Source organism: Onychomys torridus, chromosome 7, assembly GCF_903995425.1.
Source record: "Onychomys torridus chromosome 7, mOncTor1.1, whole genome shotgun sequence".
In the NCBI taxonomy this organism is placed as follows: Eukaryota; Metazoa; Chordata; class Mammalia; order Rodentia; family Cricetidae; genus Onychomys; species Onychomys torridus.
The window spans coordinates 26935426-26953062 of record NC_050449.1 but is presented as its reverse complement, the minus strand read 5'-3'; the positions used below and the strand labels follow the sequence as shown (position 1 = coordinate 26953062).

Here is a 17637-nt window from a genome sequence, read left to right as displayed (position 1 = left end):
ATATGACTCCAAATTGCCAGTTCCGTCCCCAGAGCGTACCTCCACACCACAATAAGGTAGAGCCACACCAGGTGTATGGTGCCCGATCAGAGCCACCAGCCTCCATGGGTCCTCGTTATAACACCTATGTGGCACCTGGAAGAAGCATGTCTGGACACCACTCCAAACCGTGCAGCGGAGTTGAATATGTCTCTTCTCTGGGCTCTTCAGTTAGGAATGCTTGTTGCCCTGAAGACATTCTACCTTACCCCACCATCCGGAGGGTACAGTCCCTCCATGCACCCCCACCTTCCATGATCCGCTCTGTTCCCATTTCACGGACAGAAGTTCCCCCAGATGATGAACCAGTCTACTGCCCACGACCCGTCTACCAGTATAAGCCATATCCGTCCCCCCAGGCCCGCTCAGACTATCATGTGACTCAGCTTCAGCCTTACTTTGAGAATGGAAGGGTCCACTACCGTTACAGTCCATACTCCAGCTCCTCAAGCTCCTATTACAGTCCCGACGGAGCCTTGTGCGATGTTGATGCCTACGGCACAGTCCAACTGAGGCCCCTGCACCGCCTCTCCAATCGTGATTATGCTTTCTACAATCCAAGGCTACAAGGAAAGAACTTGTACAGTTATGCTGGTTTGCCTCCACGCCCACGGGCCAACATGACTGGCTATTTCTCTGCTAATGACCATAATGTAGTCAACATGCCCCCCACTGCTGATGTAAAGCACACCTATGCCTCATGGGACCTTGAGGACATGGAAAAGTACCGCATGCAGTCCATCCGGAGAGAGAGTCGAGCGCGACAGAAGGTGAAAGGGCCTGTCATGTCACAGTACGACAACATGACGCCAGCTGTGCAAGACGACTTGGGAGGGATCTATGTCATCCATCTCCGCAGTAAATCAGATCCTGGGAAAACTGGACTTCTCTCGGTGGCTGAGGGGAAAGAAAGGCGGCATCCAGCCAAGGCTGTCAGTCCTGAGGGGGACGGCCGTTTCTACAGGAAGCCCCCAGAGCCTGAATTCGACAGAGCCCACCATCATGGTGGGTATGGCAGCACACAGGCAGAAAAGCCATCCCTCCCACAGAAGCAAAGCAGCCTTAGGAACAGAAAGCTTCATGATATGGGTTGTAGCCTCCCCGAGCACAGGGCGCATCAGGAAGCAAGCCATAGGCAATTATGTGAATCAAAAAATGGACCGCCTTATCCCCAGGGAGCTGGCCAGTTTGATTATGGGCCCAAAGGGATGCCAGACACTTGTGAGCCAAGCAGCTACCATAACTCTGGAGGGAAATATGTCACATCAGGGCAGGAGTCTCTAAGAATGAACCACAAGGAGGTGAGGCTCTCCAAAGATCTCGACCGGCCTCGAGCCAGGCCCCCACCTGCCCCTGAGAAACACTCCAGACACTGCTACAAGGACGAGGACTTCTCTCAGTCTGTGGCCCCGCCCCCCAAACCAGAGAGGAGTCACAGCCTAAAACTCCACCACACCCAGAACCTGGAGAGGGACCCCAGCGCGGTATACCCATATCCGACACACAGCAAGCGCCAGAGCAGTATGACTGCTGTGTCCCAGTATGATAACCTGGAGGATTACCACTCCCTGCCCCAGCACCAGCGAGGAGGCTTTGGAGGGGGAGGCATGGGGGCCTATGTGCCCTCTGGCTTTGTCCATCCACAGAGTAGGACATATGCCACGGCGTTGGGTCAGGGGGCCTTCCTGCCCACAGAGCTGTCCTTGCCACATGCTGACACACAGATCCATGCAGAATGAGCCCCGGGAGCAACAGAGTTGAAGCAGCCTCTGCTGGACAGTGGACTGTTCTATTTTTTTTTCAATAACCAAAAAGATTTAAGGGAAAAAATGCTACAAAACCCCTGACCACATGAAAGAAGCATAATAAAAGTAAACAAGTCACACCTTCCCCCTCCCACTCATTACTGCCTCATCCATCTATAGGCTGTGTTGTTTGTCTTTAAAGAGATCTGGATTGGTTGTAAAGTGCTGTGCCGAAAGCCTAGTCAGGAAGTTCTCACACAGACCCTACTCTCTGTACAGGGCTGATCTGTAAGACTAAGGACTGCCTTTAACTCACTGAATTTAACTTGGACCTTTCTTAGCACTTGCTACCTAGTTCAGAACAGTTTGCCTCTATTTCCTGTTGTGTTCCCACGCCCCAGTAGGGGGCCATGCAGCCTGCCCAGGTGGATTCTCCACTGTGTTCTGCTTTCATTATCCCTGTCCGTGAAGGAGCCCACTGTGCTAAGTTAGAGAGGAAAATCTCCCTGATCCTTCAGCTGTGTCGTGGAGACTGCTAGCAGCATGGTTATTAAAGAGCAAAAGAATTAGGATTGTAAGCATTTTGCAGCACATCATTGTGAAATAGCAAGTCCACGCTGAATCATATTCTTAGTCTGTCAGTGTGTACGCTCCTATCACTACAGAAACATGAGGGGCTGCTTTTAAAATGCAAGCTCAAAGAACTTTCTTTGAAAGAAAATGAAGTTCTTATTGTCAGTGAACTCTGTCAATGTTAGAAAATATCACTAGCACTTTCAGTGTGCTGCCCACTGCACACCCCACAAGATTCAGAAAGTTGTACTACCGATAAAATAGTCACCCTGCTGGTTCTAAATCCAAAACATTCTCAGTAAGAAAAGACCAGTGTGGTTTAGCTGGATAAATACAGTTTCTTAGGGATATAAATGTACATGTTACTCTATTTCTAACCAACAGCCCAGGTTCCCTGGGAATTTGTAAAGCCCCTGCAAATCACCTCTTAGGAAACTCCATTGTTCATTGACCCTGAGGACACAGTCCCATCTCAGCAGTTGGCGTTCTGGGAGCCACGTGGTTTGGCTCACTTCTGTTGTGTGGTCACAGTCTTATTACATTTGTCATCTACACCAGCATTTCAGGATAGTTCTTTCTAACCCTCTAGACATGGTGGACGCGTGAAATACCTGGACTTTCTTTTGGAAGCTGCATTCCTCATTGGGTTTGGGGCAGGGTACCTCTTTAGCCCAGCTCCCCTCTGTTTCCTAGGCCCATCCCACCCCAGACAGCCAAGACTGGTAAGGCAGTCCCATGTTTAGAATGAGTCAGATTGGCATTTCATTCCGTAAGTCATAATAATACTTGAGTTTTGTACATTTGTATCTTTTCATACTCTGTAGGCAACACCACCAGAGATTTCATTCCATTTACTAGATGGTGGCTGCTCTGACTTTTTAGGATGGGATTATCTTTTATTTAGAGCAAAGGAAGAAATCTTTTAAAATCATGCTGCTGTTACTGCTGTGAAATTGTGAAAGGTTAGATTTGCAGCAGTCTTTGTAATTAAGTCATATAATTGCATTTTAAGGGTTTATATTTAGAAGTAAAGTTTAAGAACATGTTTATATTTGGAGATAGTCTGTAAGGCGTTCTTTGTTTCCCAGATTGACCATAGGGATCCAGTGAAGTCTAAAGTAGATACCTGGACCTACTACACACAAAGTTCTGTGGGAACTCAGGCATCTGCATCGAAAGTGCAGACCCAGCAGACACATAGAATGTCCTGAAACCCGATGGGTGCCTCAGCCTGGCACACAGATGTGTTGGCAGACACTGTTTTCTTTTTCAACCCATGTCATCTTTTTTGTCAAAGAGGCAACTTACTGCCTCTTGAAGACCACACCAGCCCTGAATGTTCTCCTTAGCGGCACAGATGGAGGGAGAGAGGCCAGTGTGACAGTGAGGCAGTGGCTTCAGTAGCTGCAGGCCTGGCCTGAAGAGAGGTGCTGGAAGGTCCAGACCAGTTGAGATTTGTAGATGTGTTTGTCACACACATTGTTTACTCCTGCAACTAAAGTCTCTTTCATAAATACTAGGATTAATTCCTTAGAACAATTTCTTTATTAATAACATTCTGTGGGTTTGGAAATGTCAGGAAAATATTTTAAATATAGAATAATAATTCAGATTCTTGGTATAAGTGTGAAAACAAACTGTAGATAAAGTCTAAAGTTACTTACTGTATGTAGCAACAGCCTTAACTTTGGATTCAGCTATTTGAACAACTTTGCCCACATGTTTCTCTAACGCTGTGGGGGCAGAAATTGGATGGCAAATCACTGTGAGCCAGGTTACCTCAGTGTCGTCCGCCATGGGTGTGACTTCACAAACACAGGAACTGAATGTTATTTTTAAGTGTTGGCGTGGAGCATTCTGGTCAAGGAGGTGGAGCTGCCTTACACATTAAACAGAATCTCACCCACTGGTACTTTTACAGCCATGTCTCCAGATTTTATCTTTTTGGCAAAATTCCACAGTTTGGTTAGACTGAAGTAGATGTTCCTAGATAGCAAGCTAGGAGCTCAGCTAAAAGCTCCAGGGGCTTCGTGTTCTTACTAATAAATCTAATCTGAGCCTTATTTCTTACTGAATTCAGTTTCTTTTTAGACATACATACACTCATGTATTTTAAACGCTCGGTTTGGAGAAGTCCCCGGGACAGTCCCCAGGGCAGGGCCTGCACATTTCTTATAATGGTAAAATGCTTTTTAAGAGGGAGGGTCAGGTGAGAGAAATATTCCAAGACTAATTCTGTGCAGAGGAGGGATCACGAAGGTGAGCAGAGGTAGAAGAGCCAGTTGTCAGTTTGGAAGCAGTTGTGAGTGCACGGAGAAGGGTCCTATGAAGTCCATTTCTCTGCTCCAGTCCTGCTGGTCACCCATTCCGTGCTGGCCAAGTGTCACCTGAGCAGAGAGTGCGGGAAAGTAATAAAGAAAGCTCAAGTATGTCAGAAAGTCACTTCCAAATGGTTAGAGGCATGTGATTGTCAGTACTGTGTATTATGGAGATGTCAAGAATGATGTATTTTAATGTGTGCAAGATAATGTTGGTGTGCACAGAGGGTCTTTTTCCTTATCTGATTAGTACTGTTAATGTTCAAAGAATTAAAAATGATTGTTTTACAGTTTAGATTCTGAGATAGCAAAACCTGATTTTCAACCATGACCTGCATGAGAGAAGCATCCTAGGAAGTCTTAGATCATACTTTTGAGTTCTTTAATTTATATAGTGTTTTTTATGTTTTAATATTTTTGTGAACTGGTGTAAATTGTTAATGCATATAAGCTTGTGTATTTTTGTAAATAGTTTTGTGATTTACTTCTTGCCCCCTGTGTAAATATTTACAGTCTCATTTCTTCCAAACTTATTTGAAACTGAGTTGTGGGTTTGGGGTTTTGTTTGTTTCCTTGTTTGGCGTGGGTGGGGGGTGGTGGGGAGAAGGGGTTTTTGTACTTGAGATGGAGCTATCTTGTGGTTTAAAGCAAATGTCCCACTGAAAGCAATTCCAATATCAACAGAATTATTTCAGGTTAAAACAGTTCTGTCATATGAAATGCAAACAGTTTTCTGGACCCAAGGGCTCAGTGGTGATATCAGGTCTAGCAAAAGAGGAACAGGCTGTCTTCTGAGAAGCGTGCTTAGGCTGTGAGATGGGGAGCGGCAGAGGCAATCCTTCATCCATTGAGGCTGAGGATGGGACAAAGGAGTGGTAATTTGAACTGCTGTTGGCATCTGCAGTGGTGGCATGCATGGCAGCAGCCATCTTGCTTTCCACTGTCCTTGTGGGGGGAATCGGGGCAGCAAAGCCACAGGGATGGCCAGGAAAAGACTCAGCACGCAGGTGGAGCAGGGGGGCCCTGGTGCCTTCCCGCACCTTCTCAGGCAGTCCTGGTTGGGGAGCAGAGGCAGCCATGGGACACTGGGCAGCTGCACTGCCATCGCTGATAAAGATGGATGCAGGATCACTCACGGTCTGAGGCTCAGGTGGCCTCTCTGGAGTTGGAGCTACTCCTTGCACCTGCTGAAAGACAGTGATGTTGAGAGTCTGCTGTTTAACACGCCTGTCCCCCACCACGAAGCCAACCGCTTTTAATGTGCAAACCCAGGCTATTTGGGTGGCAGCTCGAACTTTCCCAAGCTCTGCAGTCACACTGGACCTGACCCCATGGCTAGGAAGAGCATCTGTGTGGCTACACGGTACAGTACTACCTGTGGGGAAATGCACAGTGGTTTCTAATTCATGCAAGGCTTTCATTGTGAGGAGAGGTTGCCTGCAGTGGAATCTAACACGTGGACCCAGACACGGAATTAGACCAACAACAGAGCTAGGCTTAAAAATAAACATCCTGCCTATCAGTCTAAGCCCAGTCTCAAGACCAGAAGATTTTTAAAAATGAAAACAGTTGATGTTTATCAGCTGGAAGGAGTTTCAGAGTGAGTCAGTTCCACTCAGAGAGCAGTTTTAAACCTCTGACTACAGGGAAGAGCTCTAAAGCGCTTGTCTGGGGTGGCGGGAAGCCAGAGTTCACAGCCTCTTCTTTCTGCCCATCTTGTTTGTGGGTCCACACACCAGATGCCCCCGAGAAGCAGGTGCTACAGCTGTCCTCCAGGAAGAACCAGAATTTTAACTCCTCTTGGTTTAAAGTGACCACAAAGCCTGCAGTACTTTTGTGGGTTTTTTGTTTTTTAAAGGAAAAATTAAAGAAAACAAAACAAAACACCTATCTAACATTCCCTCACTAAAGCAGATATTTACCTGCGAACATAGCTGGTTACTGGTTATGGTTGAAAATAGCAAACAAACACAACACACAAAAGTTCCAAGGTATTATCATTCCTTATACTTCCAGAAAGCCGGGAAGAAGACTCCTACAGCCACACTGAGAAGGCAGTACTTTGAATGTGCAGATGTGAAGTGCTGCCACAGGGTGGTTGTTAGGTGACTCGCTCAGTCACAGTCAGTGACGGAAGTGGAAAAAGAGCCACCATCTCAGACCTGACATCTGGGGCTCCCTTTGTTCACTCCACTGGCATCTCACTGGAAGGAACTCCATGCTTCAGGAGGGGAAAGCCACAAGGAGGGTTAAGCTGGAGTCACCAGGAACTGCTGTCTTTACTGCAGAGCCAGTAACAGGTAAAGGCAGGTACCTCATGGGAACCTGCCCCTTGACTGGAACATATCTCACTCAAAGGTAACACATCACACTGAAAAACAACATACCTTTGGAAAAAACCTATCGCTTCTGACTTCCTCTCTGTCTTACCTTGTGGCAATTATTCAGTCCTACACTTGGTGCTTCTTGTACCTGCCCCAAGACTGATGGTTGCTCTGCTGGCCTCTGGGAAGGCGGTGGGGGGAGGGGACGGTTAGCTCTGTGAGCGCGCTGAAGGGTGGCGGCCACAAAGTCCGCAGCTGTCGGCTGTTCAGCCAGGACCCTGCTGGCGTCGCTGGCGCTTGTTTCCGCTCTTGTTGGAGCTGCCATCATATAAGCCACAGTGGCTGTGCAGGTATTCTCTTCAGGGGACCCAGAAAGAGGGTGGCTTTTGTCCCTAGGCAGAGTAGAAGGCATGGGAGATTTGTCTGTAAGTTCTGAGGAATGATGGGGTTTATCCACACTGGTACCGAAAGAGGGGGGCTGATCTCCAGTGGAGAAATGAAGCAGAGCCTGGTCCTGCTCCACAAAGGAGACAGTGAGCTTGCTGGTCTTCCCAGCCTGGTCTTCGGGGAAACTTCCATGATCATCAGACTTCTCGGAGTCTGTTAAGGGAGCTGATGTGCTGCTAGCCTTTTCTGGGTCCCCAGATAACTGGTTTCGATGGAGCAGATTCCCTATTAGGTCCACTTGGTGGAGCTGCTCCCCAGAGTCAGCTGGGTTAGAATGGGTGGGGTCTGCCATAGCTGCTGTCTCTGGGAGAGGCTGGTCGCAATTTCCGAGTCCGTTGAGCTGCAGGTGGACGTGCTCTGCGGGTCGGCCCGTTTGGAGACAGGTTTTATCTAGAGTAACACTAGAGTAAGAACTGGGCAGTCTCTCTTCAGGTGTAACCACTGCCATGTCTCCATAACTAGGACACCCAGCCTGGGAAGTCCCTGGTCTCTTCAGTGTCTGAGTTGAGGCTTGCTGTGCGGACTCAGCTAACGCTAGTGCCAACATTCGGGCGACATTTTTCGGAGGCGGTGGTGGTGGGATAAGAGAGACTGAACTGACAGGAACGGGATCTTGAGGGGGGTCATGGGTAACTGCTCCTAGTGGGAAATCGGGAAAAAAAATTAGAATGAAAAGGTAGCTTATGTTACCCTACACGGAAAGCCAATTCCCCATGTGATCACTCAAAACAGGTGCCTTCCATATTTCAAAATGGCACTCCGTGATCTTCTATCCCACATGCAAATGCTGGCGAGAACACACAGGGTTCAAAAGGAAAACTAAGACAGTGGTTAAAGTTTGCAAATTCCTCTTGATCTGCTACACCTGGGGTGGAAGGGGAAGCAGGCCCCACCTGACTTAGAAAAGGCCACTTAGGGTACAAGCTTCCAGTGCTTACAGACTGTGAGAACAGTTTTTACATTGGTGACGTACACTGGCGTCTTAACTTGTAAGGCTATAATATGATATGTATTAGAAGAGAAAAGAGAATCAAGAGCTACAAAGGTGTGCAAAAATTATCCAGGAATTCTGGCTGTGCAGAGAGGTAGGGGTCTTCTGTGAAGTCTGAAGCAGGACCATGGGCCCTGGGGAGTTCTGTTTGACTCGTTTCAGTTTAGGACTTTGAACCCTCAGCACCATTCGGAAAAACATTCTCTTGGACTCTAACCTAGCTGTGGAGAAGGCTTTCTCTTAAAAGGCACAGATGGCACACAGGACGGAAGACCCCTCTGAACCTAGAGAAGGAGTGGAGGAGAACACACGGTACCTGTCTGACTCTGTCCAGAAGGTACAGCCTTGCTCTGACTGCTCGAGACAGGCAGCTCCTCTGTCCCTGGCAATTCTACTTCTTCAGCTGGCCCCTGCTCCAGGGGCTGCACTGCAGGTTCACATCCTTCCTGGGCCTCTCTCTCACTTCCTTTCATCTTTCCTATCTGGGTGGGGGATCTATTTAAGACATCTCTTTCGTCCACACTTTTGTCCCAAGACGGAGGTGATGCATTCTGAGCTACAGTGCTGGAGACAGTGCCAATGACTTCGGACACCCGAGCTGGAAGAGTCACTGAAATGGGCTCAGATATGTTCATGGAAGGAGATTTGCTAAGCTTCCGTCCGATCTTCGGAGAGAAAGCATAAACGACCTTTTCCGTAAATGAAGATGGCTTAGAAGACTTGTCTTCAGTTGGACTCAAGTCCAGGGTGAAGAACGGACTCAGTTTCTCCTGAACCGGTGACACAGGTTCAGAACTGGCAGTGCTGCCTGGAGTCTGTGACTGGCTACCACCTGCTTCTGCATCCTTCTTACTGGTGCTCGGTTTATCCCTGGCAAACCCTAATGAATCCAGAAAGGAAGCACCGCTCTCCAGACACTCTGACTCAGCTTTCGGAGGACTACACTGAAATGACATCGGATCAAAATCCAGACTGGCCACTCCAATGTCTGGTGGACTCAAGTCAACGTCCTCAGCAGAATGAGGAGACACAAGAGCTGGAATGTGGAGCAGCCCCACTTCCTCTTCACTCTCATTGTCGTGGGGCAGATTATCATAGGAATTGCAGCGGTTCCCCAGCATTTCTCCATTGAAAGAGGCAGAGAGCGCATCACTGCTCGATCTGGGTCTTCTAGGTCGGAACAACTTGGAATCACCTAGTAAAAATGGACAACAGTGTCAAAGCATAAATGTCACAGACACACAACACCACGATTAGTTACCTATCTAGTGCAGCAGTAACATTGCATAAGATAAGGAAAATGCAACTTTTAATTTTCTTCCCACAAACTGTCTCTAGGTGCACAGACATCAGTCACATTTATGGTAAGAGAACTTCCAAATTAACAGGAACATGTGCTATAAGCAGCAAAGAATGCACTGATCCACAGCTTGGATAAGAGAAAGGCAAGGCACTCTTAGATTCCATTACTAATCCACCACTGACAATCGCGTGATGCTAGGCAAGTTTTTCACTTTCTTTGTCTTATTCTATCACTGGCTTCATATATGACTTATATGTAGAAGTCATCACTTAAAATAGCACTTTGAGTAGAGAACAGTGAAAGAAAGGTTGTTTATTGTGGGGAAAATATCCTTATGGTACCCAAATTTCTTTTTAAAGAAAAAAAAATTCTTCCTAGTAAAGAAGTATTTACATGTATTTTGCAAAGCACTCCATTCACACACTTAAAATACTACTTTATTTCTAAGGAGAACAGGCTTTTCACGTCTCAAGCAAACCCAAGCAGCACAGCATAGCACAACACTTGCTTTCTTAAAGCTGGATTCTAAGTTTCAACTTAGGCTGTAAGCACATCTCCTTCCAATACCTGCCAGGAGATCCTGGTCCCCTTTGGAGGCAAACTCATTCTAAGTTGTCATGTCCAGCTGCTAATGACCCTTGAGTAACGGAGGTCATCCACCATCAATTACCAAATGAGGTTCAAAGCTGTTCCCATATACCAAAACTGAAGGAATTAGTGACATTACTTTTAAGCATTGAAAAATATAAATGTTTGCTTTCAAACATTTCAGCCATTTGATATAAATAGCTTTCATGCCTAAATATCTCACCATATTAAAATATTCATGTTTTAACTGAACCAAATTTAATAAATGCCAGTACTACTGGAAGTGGTATTTCATAGTCTTCTTACTAAGCATACGTTCACAACATCGCTATGTATGTGTTCTTTTACACCACCCATCACAGAACATTTTAGTCTTACCATCAACTGCATGGAGAGAAGTAAGAGACTCCTCACTTTTAGCTGAGCGGAGGGTTCCTTCTGCTCTGCCACCTAAATAATCCAAACCAAATAGTGTAAAACCTGTGATTATTAAGGATTATGCAGTTAAAGGGCTTGGTGTTTTTCTTAAGTTTGTATTTCCAAGTGTGATTAACTATTCCTTTTGACAGTCATATTCAGTTTACCACCTTATTACATAAAGCACTACATTATTCTGTTTCCCATATGAAAACAAACCTTTTCCCAAAGCCTATGAACTTGCACACAGTGGTGAACTAAAAAACACTCCTTTCTTGTACATTTCCTGATGACCAACTTGACAACCTTGGGCGATGTGTTTAGAAGTTTTATTTTTATCCATGTGAGTCCATGTGAGTGTATGCATCTGTATGCCAGTGCTCTAGGAGGTCAGAAGAGGGGGATGGACCCCTCAAAGCTTGTTACGGGCGCTAGGAACTAATCCTTTGGAAGAGCTTTCGACCACTGGGCCATTCCTCCAGTCCTCTGATGACATTTTACAGTGGCCCTATCCTCAATGATGTTGCCCTTGTGAAAATACAAGACAATGAGAAATGGAGAAGAAGGCCCTGCGAAGATGTAGGCAGAGGTTGGAGTGAGATGCTACTACCTAGAGGTGAGAGATGTCAGGAGCCATGAGTGGATAAATGAGGTGGGGAGAGAATCTTCCAGAAAACTTACGAGTGACCGCAGTTGAGCTGACACAGGCCAGACTCTGAGTTTCCACACACTTTTGTGCTTCAACCTCAATTTGTATTCTTGACAACGGCAGCCTCTGGGAATTCAGTAATTTCAACTGTGTGCATTCAGCTTCCCTGCTGAGCTCCGTGTCTGCTGACCTGCTGGCAGCAAGCACCCCAAACTGCACATGCTTTACGTTCCCTGCGACTGCTCTCCCTGCTCACCTCTCTTGACAACAACGTCTCTTGTAGTCCTTAAAAAGCCCCTTTTCTTCAGCCTGGCCCTCTTCCCACACTGCTTTCTTCTCCTGAAACAGGATTCTCAGTGCCTTTAAAGATCAGGTGACCGCACCTCCTCAACGCCCAAGCTGAAAAGTCTCTTTCTTGGGGCTGGAGAGCTGGTTCGTGGTTAAGGGCACTGATTCTCTTCAGCAGACCTGGGTTTGATTCCTAGCACCCACATGGCAGGCAGCTCACAGCCAATGGTAACTGCATTTCCAGGGAATCCAGTGCCCTGAGCACCAGGCACATGGAGTGCGCACACACAAATACAGGGAATACATATAATGTGACATTAATTATTTTTTCAAGTTACCATTCCTGACTACCAGCTCACCCCTATAAGAACTAACAATGCCTGCCAAAGATGCCAAACAGAATTCTACTTCAGCTGTGCATGCACACTGAGAGTCATTTTTATATAGATTCCTAATTAGACTCTTAAGGCAGGGCACTACCTTAGTTTTCTTTCTGCATAGTTTGCTATCAAAATATCTAACATATGGGTAATGCATGATTGCAAACTGAATGATGTAAATGAACTGAACATTACTTCTAACAGTACCTAAGCAGAAAAATGCTACTATTCTTTCTAGATTAAGAAGGTGTTCTTATTAGAGCACAAGTTTTTAAACTATTTTAAAGAGTATTTTACTCAAGAGTAATAGATCTATCTGATGGAACACAATGCTCCCATCAGCGAGTTACCTAGGAGAGAGAGAATGTCATTGGTTCCTATAGTTATAAATCTGAAAAGTATGCTGCAAAGATTTGTAAACTTTAAATCTGTAAAATTGAGTATCAAAACAGAACATAACAGCAGTATTTGCATATTACCTGCAGCAGCATATAAGCTATGCTATAATAAGCTATGTCACAAATGAACTATTAATTTTTAATGTGTGTGTGTGTGTGTGTGTGTGTGTGTGTGTGTGTGTGTGTGTGTGTAAAATCTGTAGGAGTTCTTCTGTACATAATTTATATTCTCTTACGAGCTGGTGATATTCAGACCTGAAGACAATTCACCTGTGCCATACAACTGTTCACACTTTACAGCGAGGTGTGTCCTGATGGTATGGGAAAGGAACATCCCGACAAGGCAGCCCCAGGACAGCAGCAGGCGCCCAGAGCCTCCAGGCGGTCTGCTGCAGCAGGACAGGGTGGCAGAGTGCTCACCTTTCAAAGCCATGGCTTTCATCTCCGAGGGCTCACTCTCATTACGCTGCAGCTTGCGTTTGGAGACAGAGGATGACTTCCCCAGATTGAAAAAGGAGCGCCAGCTGCCCACAGGAGACTTTTTCATCTTATTCTGAGGCCGCTTTCTACAACACAGAAAACAGTTTGTCAGTATTAACATAACTGAGGCTCTGTTTTTCCTACAGAACAAGAAATGGACACACGTAGAAAGAACACAGCAGCCTGGGAGGCCCAATGGGAACAGTAAGCAAGCCTTCTCCCTTCCCTGGGTGCACTGTACAGTGCAGTTCTGAATAACATGGAAGCTAAACATGTGGACAGTAACATGAGCAACAGCTTCACCAAGGTCACTTGTACCTCACAATCTGGAAAAAAACAAGTGAAAATAGGACAATGATATTAGGCCCCCACAAAGAAAACTAATTTCCTTAATACTGTGAAATTGTGTGAGGAAATGAAGATTTCGTAAGACCCAAATATGTCTACATCCTAATGCCTACTTTGTGATTGCTACCCAGTAAAGACACTTTTGAGTAAATCAGGACTAAAACATGAAAGCAAGGTGCTCAAGATTAACTCAAGAACGATAAAATAATACTAAGTCCCAACTTCTTGCTTTTCCGTCACAGAAAGAAAAGGAAGGTGAAGGAACACACAACAACGCGAAAAACAAATTCTGGGGTTTTATTAGTGTTGCCTCCTCTAGGGAAAAAGATCCTTACAGTCATGAGCAGAAGCCAGAAGGGTACAGACACCAAAAAACACCCTGCCTAGCAAGGGATTCACACCCTGTGATTAGCGTTTCCTTAGGGAAGTGAGCAGCTCAGAGGGATGCAACTGAAAACTAAGGACAAAACAAAAGCCTCAGTCGTTTGTAACCTTGTGCTGGGTAGAGTTCACGGCTCCTCTGGGTGAAGGACACCTCCTGCACTCAGGAGAACTGCACAGGAGGCTCTGCCCGTCCTGACCAGGCCTCTCAGCTGGGCGGGAGTGCCCAGTCTCAGTTACCAGGGACTCTGATGCTAGTCAGGAGTCTGTTGGAGCTGGATAAGGGACCAGTGTCAGAGAAGCCCCTGCCCATTCACTACTTTCTGGAAAAGTTGTATCAGCACAACTTGTTTTTAAATTCCTAAATAACATTTCTCAGAGAAAAAAGCCAACGCTACACAGTGAACGTGCATCACTTTATTAACAATTTCCTAAAAATCACATTATATTATAGAGTTTTGCAAGAATAATTTTTATCAGTCCTTAGAAAAGGTTCAGTATCATTTATATCCAAGTAAATGTTTTTCTAGAACTGCCCAGATTTTAATGTAATAATAAAATAGTAAATTTAAAGCAAACTATTATCTATAGCTATGAATCTATATTTTAAAATAAGACTTAGTGTACTTTACCTTTCAAGTGGGAACTCAATTATGGTATGAAACTTCCCTTGAAGTGCAGCAGGCCCCTCTCCCACTTCGATGTACTTATTTTCAGTCACGATGGGAGAATTGACCTGAGCCTGTGTTCTTGCCTGGGCTTCTTCCAATGTCAGCAGCTTGGTAGATGGAGAAGAGACCAGCAAGGACTTGGGCCGCGACAGAGAGGCTTCGAAAGGAAAAGGAATAATGTCAGTGTTGTGTGAGTACCACTCTGTCCCCCTTCACTCTCCACCAAGTGACAGTGTTTCAACTTCTCTTCAAGGTCTCTCAATGACAAATATCACAGTGTTTTATATTTAATAAAAAACAGAAGGTGACATTACAGAGCACAGTGAAATTCTATAATCACCTATTTCCCTTCTTAAAAGGTACCAGGTAAAGGTGGTCACTCAACATTTTTAATTTTAGAAGTATTCTTTTCTTTTTCTGATAAATCTCATACCTTTATATATACTAATAAGGAGGGTGATTTTTTTGTTCAATGTTTAAAATCCTTTTAATTATCTTTTCTGTATAGGCATTTTTGCCTTTATGTGACCATGTACTACTTGGCATGCAGTACCCATGGAAGTCTCAAGGGGGTGTTGGATCCCCTTGAACTGGAGTTGCATGTGGTTATGAGCGACTGTGTGGGTTACTCTGGAAGAAATGCCAGTGCTCTTGATTGCTGACCCATCTCCCTAGCCTTGAGACAAGACAGCTTTGATGCATAATGAATTTATAACAGTCCAATATACAGTATTCCCTATACACACACAGAGTGATTGTCAATTTGTTGAGATTGTAACAGACTTCAATTAGCTGTCATCTACCACTGTCACACAGTAGTAGATGAAATGATAATTGCAAAGTTCTCCATTCCTTTAGAATCTTGTTCCTGTAACGAGGAAAAGCCATCCGAGTCATACCTGCCCCTTCCTGCATGACAGCACTGATTTTGCCACTGAAGAGCACATCTACATGATTGAGGATGAACTCAACAACCACAGACTGAATTCTCACTTCCATGAAAGCTGCCGTCCCACTGAAGCAGGCCGACTCTATCTGCTTTGATCTGTGGGGGCAAGAATAGTCCCATCAGCATTGCGAAGGGAGGCCTCCTAACCCACAATCCTTCAGCACACAAGTGAGACACACCAGTGGAAGAAACTATACGTTTACACTATAGTCCCTTAGCTAATGCCTACAGGCTGCTTTAGGGAGATGGAAATAAAATAAGAGTTTGTTTTACTTGTTACATTTTTTTATAACAATGATACAAAGTTTTTTTTTTTAATTCAAGAAAATGCATTCTCTGAAGTTCATAATGAAATATAAATTACCTCAGCAGGTTTGGTGCCCAGACAATGGCAAGGTTTTTTGCATGCATATTTGTGATTGAACAATAGTCCGCTAGAAGAGACAAGTGTCTCATCAGGAACTCCAGTGTTCTGGAAAATGAAATACAACATGCTAACTGAAATAGACACTATATGGCAGTGTGGAGATCATTGGCCTGTAACTTTCTGACAGCAGAATAGAAAATAGAGTGTGCGCACGCATGTACACGTACGTACACACACACACACACACACACACACTTCTTTGGTTACTTACTAAGTTTAAACATCATTCAAAATGAAATTTCCACAAAACTGTTTCCACATCAAATGATACTTTGAAGTTATGCTAGTCTACTTTTAGCAGAGAACTAAAAGGAAAGGGTCTAAACATCTAAAAGCATAAAAACAAGGCATTACAAACCTAAAGGTGGCCTGAGCAATTCCAGTAGCACCAGGAATAGTACCTGGGCAGCTGAAGTGCTTTCATAGTGAAAAGCCCACTCAGCTGTAATGTTCTTGTTCATCTTATTTATTTAAACAATTCTATGCATACTGAGATTACATAACTGAACAGAATACTTTTGGAAATAAAACATGATCAATTTATTAAGTTAAACTAGACACACACACACACACACACACACACCGCTACACACATCCCATGTACACTACCTATCAGTCATCTACAGCATCTCTGGATCCCTAACTATACAGAGATTAAAACCAGTAAGACAGTGGCCAAGAGACAGAACTATAGTTACTATTATTAGAAATAGTAATTTATATACGAGCCACCAGAGATCCAGTTGTGCCCAACATGTACTTCTCTGGCTGCTAGTATCCATCAGCCAGGTCATGACTTACCTGTAGTGTGGTGGGGGGAGCTGCTGGATGACATCATGGATTTTTATTAATCGCTCTTCATCTGTTGCTGCTGAAACAGCATCCTGTAACAGACACAACCCAACAACCCAGTTAGTTTTGCTCGTCCAAATGAGAGTTCCTGACTTTCAATCTCACTCTGAGACTTATCTACAAGTCAAGGTCAAAACACAGCATCAAGAAGGCACACTGCTCCCACACGCTCTGGCACTCTGTTGACACTGTTAGAAAGTGTGATGGTACGCAATGGTACGCATGCTAAGTTAGTAGCTCAAAGCCAGAAATGAAAGGACACCACTGTGAAAACTTCAAAGACCTAGTTCACTTGACTGCTACTTTTTGTTCAAAGAGGTTTTTGATTTTTGTTTTGTGGGTTTTTTTTTTTTTTTAAAGCACAAAATTAATTCTCACAGGAGATTAAACCAAACACATTTTGAATGAAAACACAGCAAAACTACACAGAGACTTTGAGATGATGTATCCCATCCAGTACTCACAGAGAATTTCTCATACAGCTGGTAGGTAAGCAGCGGGTTTGGGAGCTCTCGGAAGTACAGCTTACAGAGGGAGCCCACAGAATGGATGTCTTGAACATAAGGTTCTTTTGTCAGGTCGGGGACATGCTCAGAATCAAATTCATGACTAACCCAGACAGGAGACAAGGCAGGATTACTTTAATGAAGCAAAGAAAATACACACCACAGAACAGAACGCAAGTGCCCAAAATGTTCACCTCTATTTCAGAGCTGCTGTTTCTCTCCAATTATTACATGTAACAAACCAGTATTTGGACTTCAACAGCAGCAAGAGAGTATCTTTTGTCAGCTATCCATGTGGAAATTAAGGACATAACTTTAATAACAAAGAGAAATAACCTCTAGCCCTAAAGGTTCTCTTTACCTCAAAGACTTGCTACTCTCTTCAAATCATTATAATTCATGTATTACATTTGGATTTTGACACCCATGCTAAGGCACATGCGTACAGGTCAGAAGACAATTTGGAAATGCAGTCTCTCCTTCCAAAATGCAGGCTCCAGCTTGGAACTCAGGTCACAGTGTTTGGCCGCAAGTGCCTTTATCTGCTGAGCCTTCTTTCAACA

At 44.7% G+C, this 17637-nt stretch overlaps 1 protein-coding gene across 1 annotated transcript in view; it reads right to left on the bottom strand.

The window, feature by feature from the left end:
• Positions 1-5385: 5385 nt before the first annotated feature.
• Arhgap32 (Rho GTPase activating protein 32) overlaps positions 5386-17637 on the bottom strand; it is a 227941-nt gene continuing 215689 nt past the window's right edge. Inside the window, exons 14-23 of the mRNA XM_036192477.1 lie at positions 17033-17177; positions 16518-16600; positions 15654-15761; positions 15240-15385; positions 14302-14497; positions 12881-13026; positions 10707-10778; positions 8754-9632; positions 7106-8085; positions 5386-5862 (exon numbers count right to left, since the gene is read on the bottom strand). Coding sequence (XP_036048370.1) covers positions 5386-5862; positions 7106-8085; positions 8754-9632; positions 10707-10778; positions 12881-13026; positions 14302-14497; positions 15240-15385; positions 15654-15761; positions 16518-16600; positions 17033-17177 — 3232 coding nt within the window. The remainder of the gene's footprint in view (positions 5863-7105; positions 8086-8753; positions 9633-10706; positions 10779-12880; positions 13027-14301; positions 14498-15239; positions 15386-15653; positions 15762-16517; positions 16601-17032; positions 17178-17637) is intronic.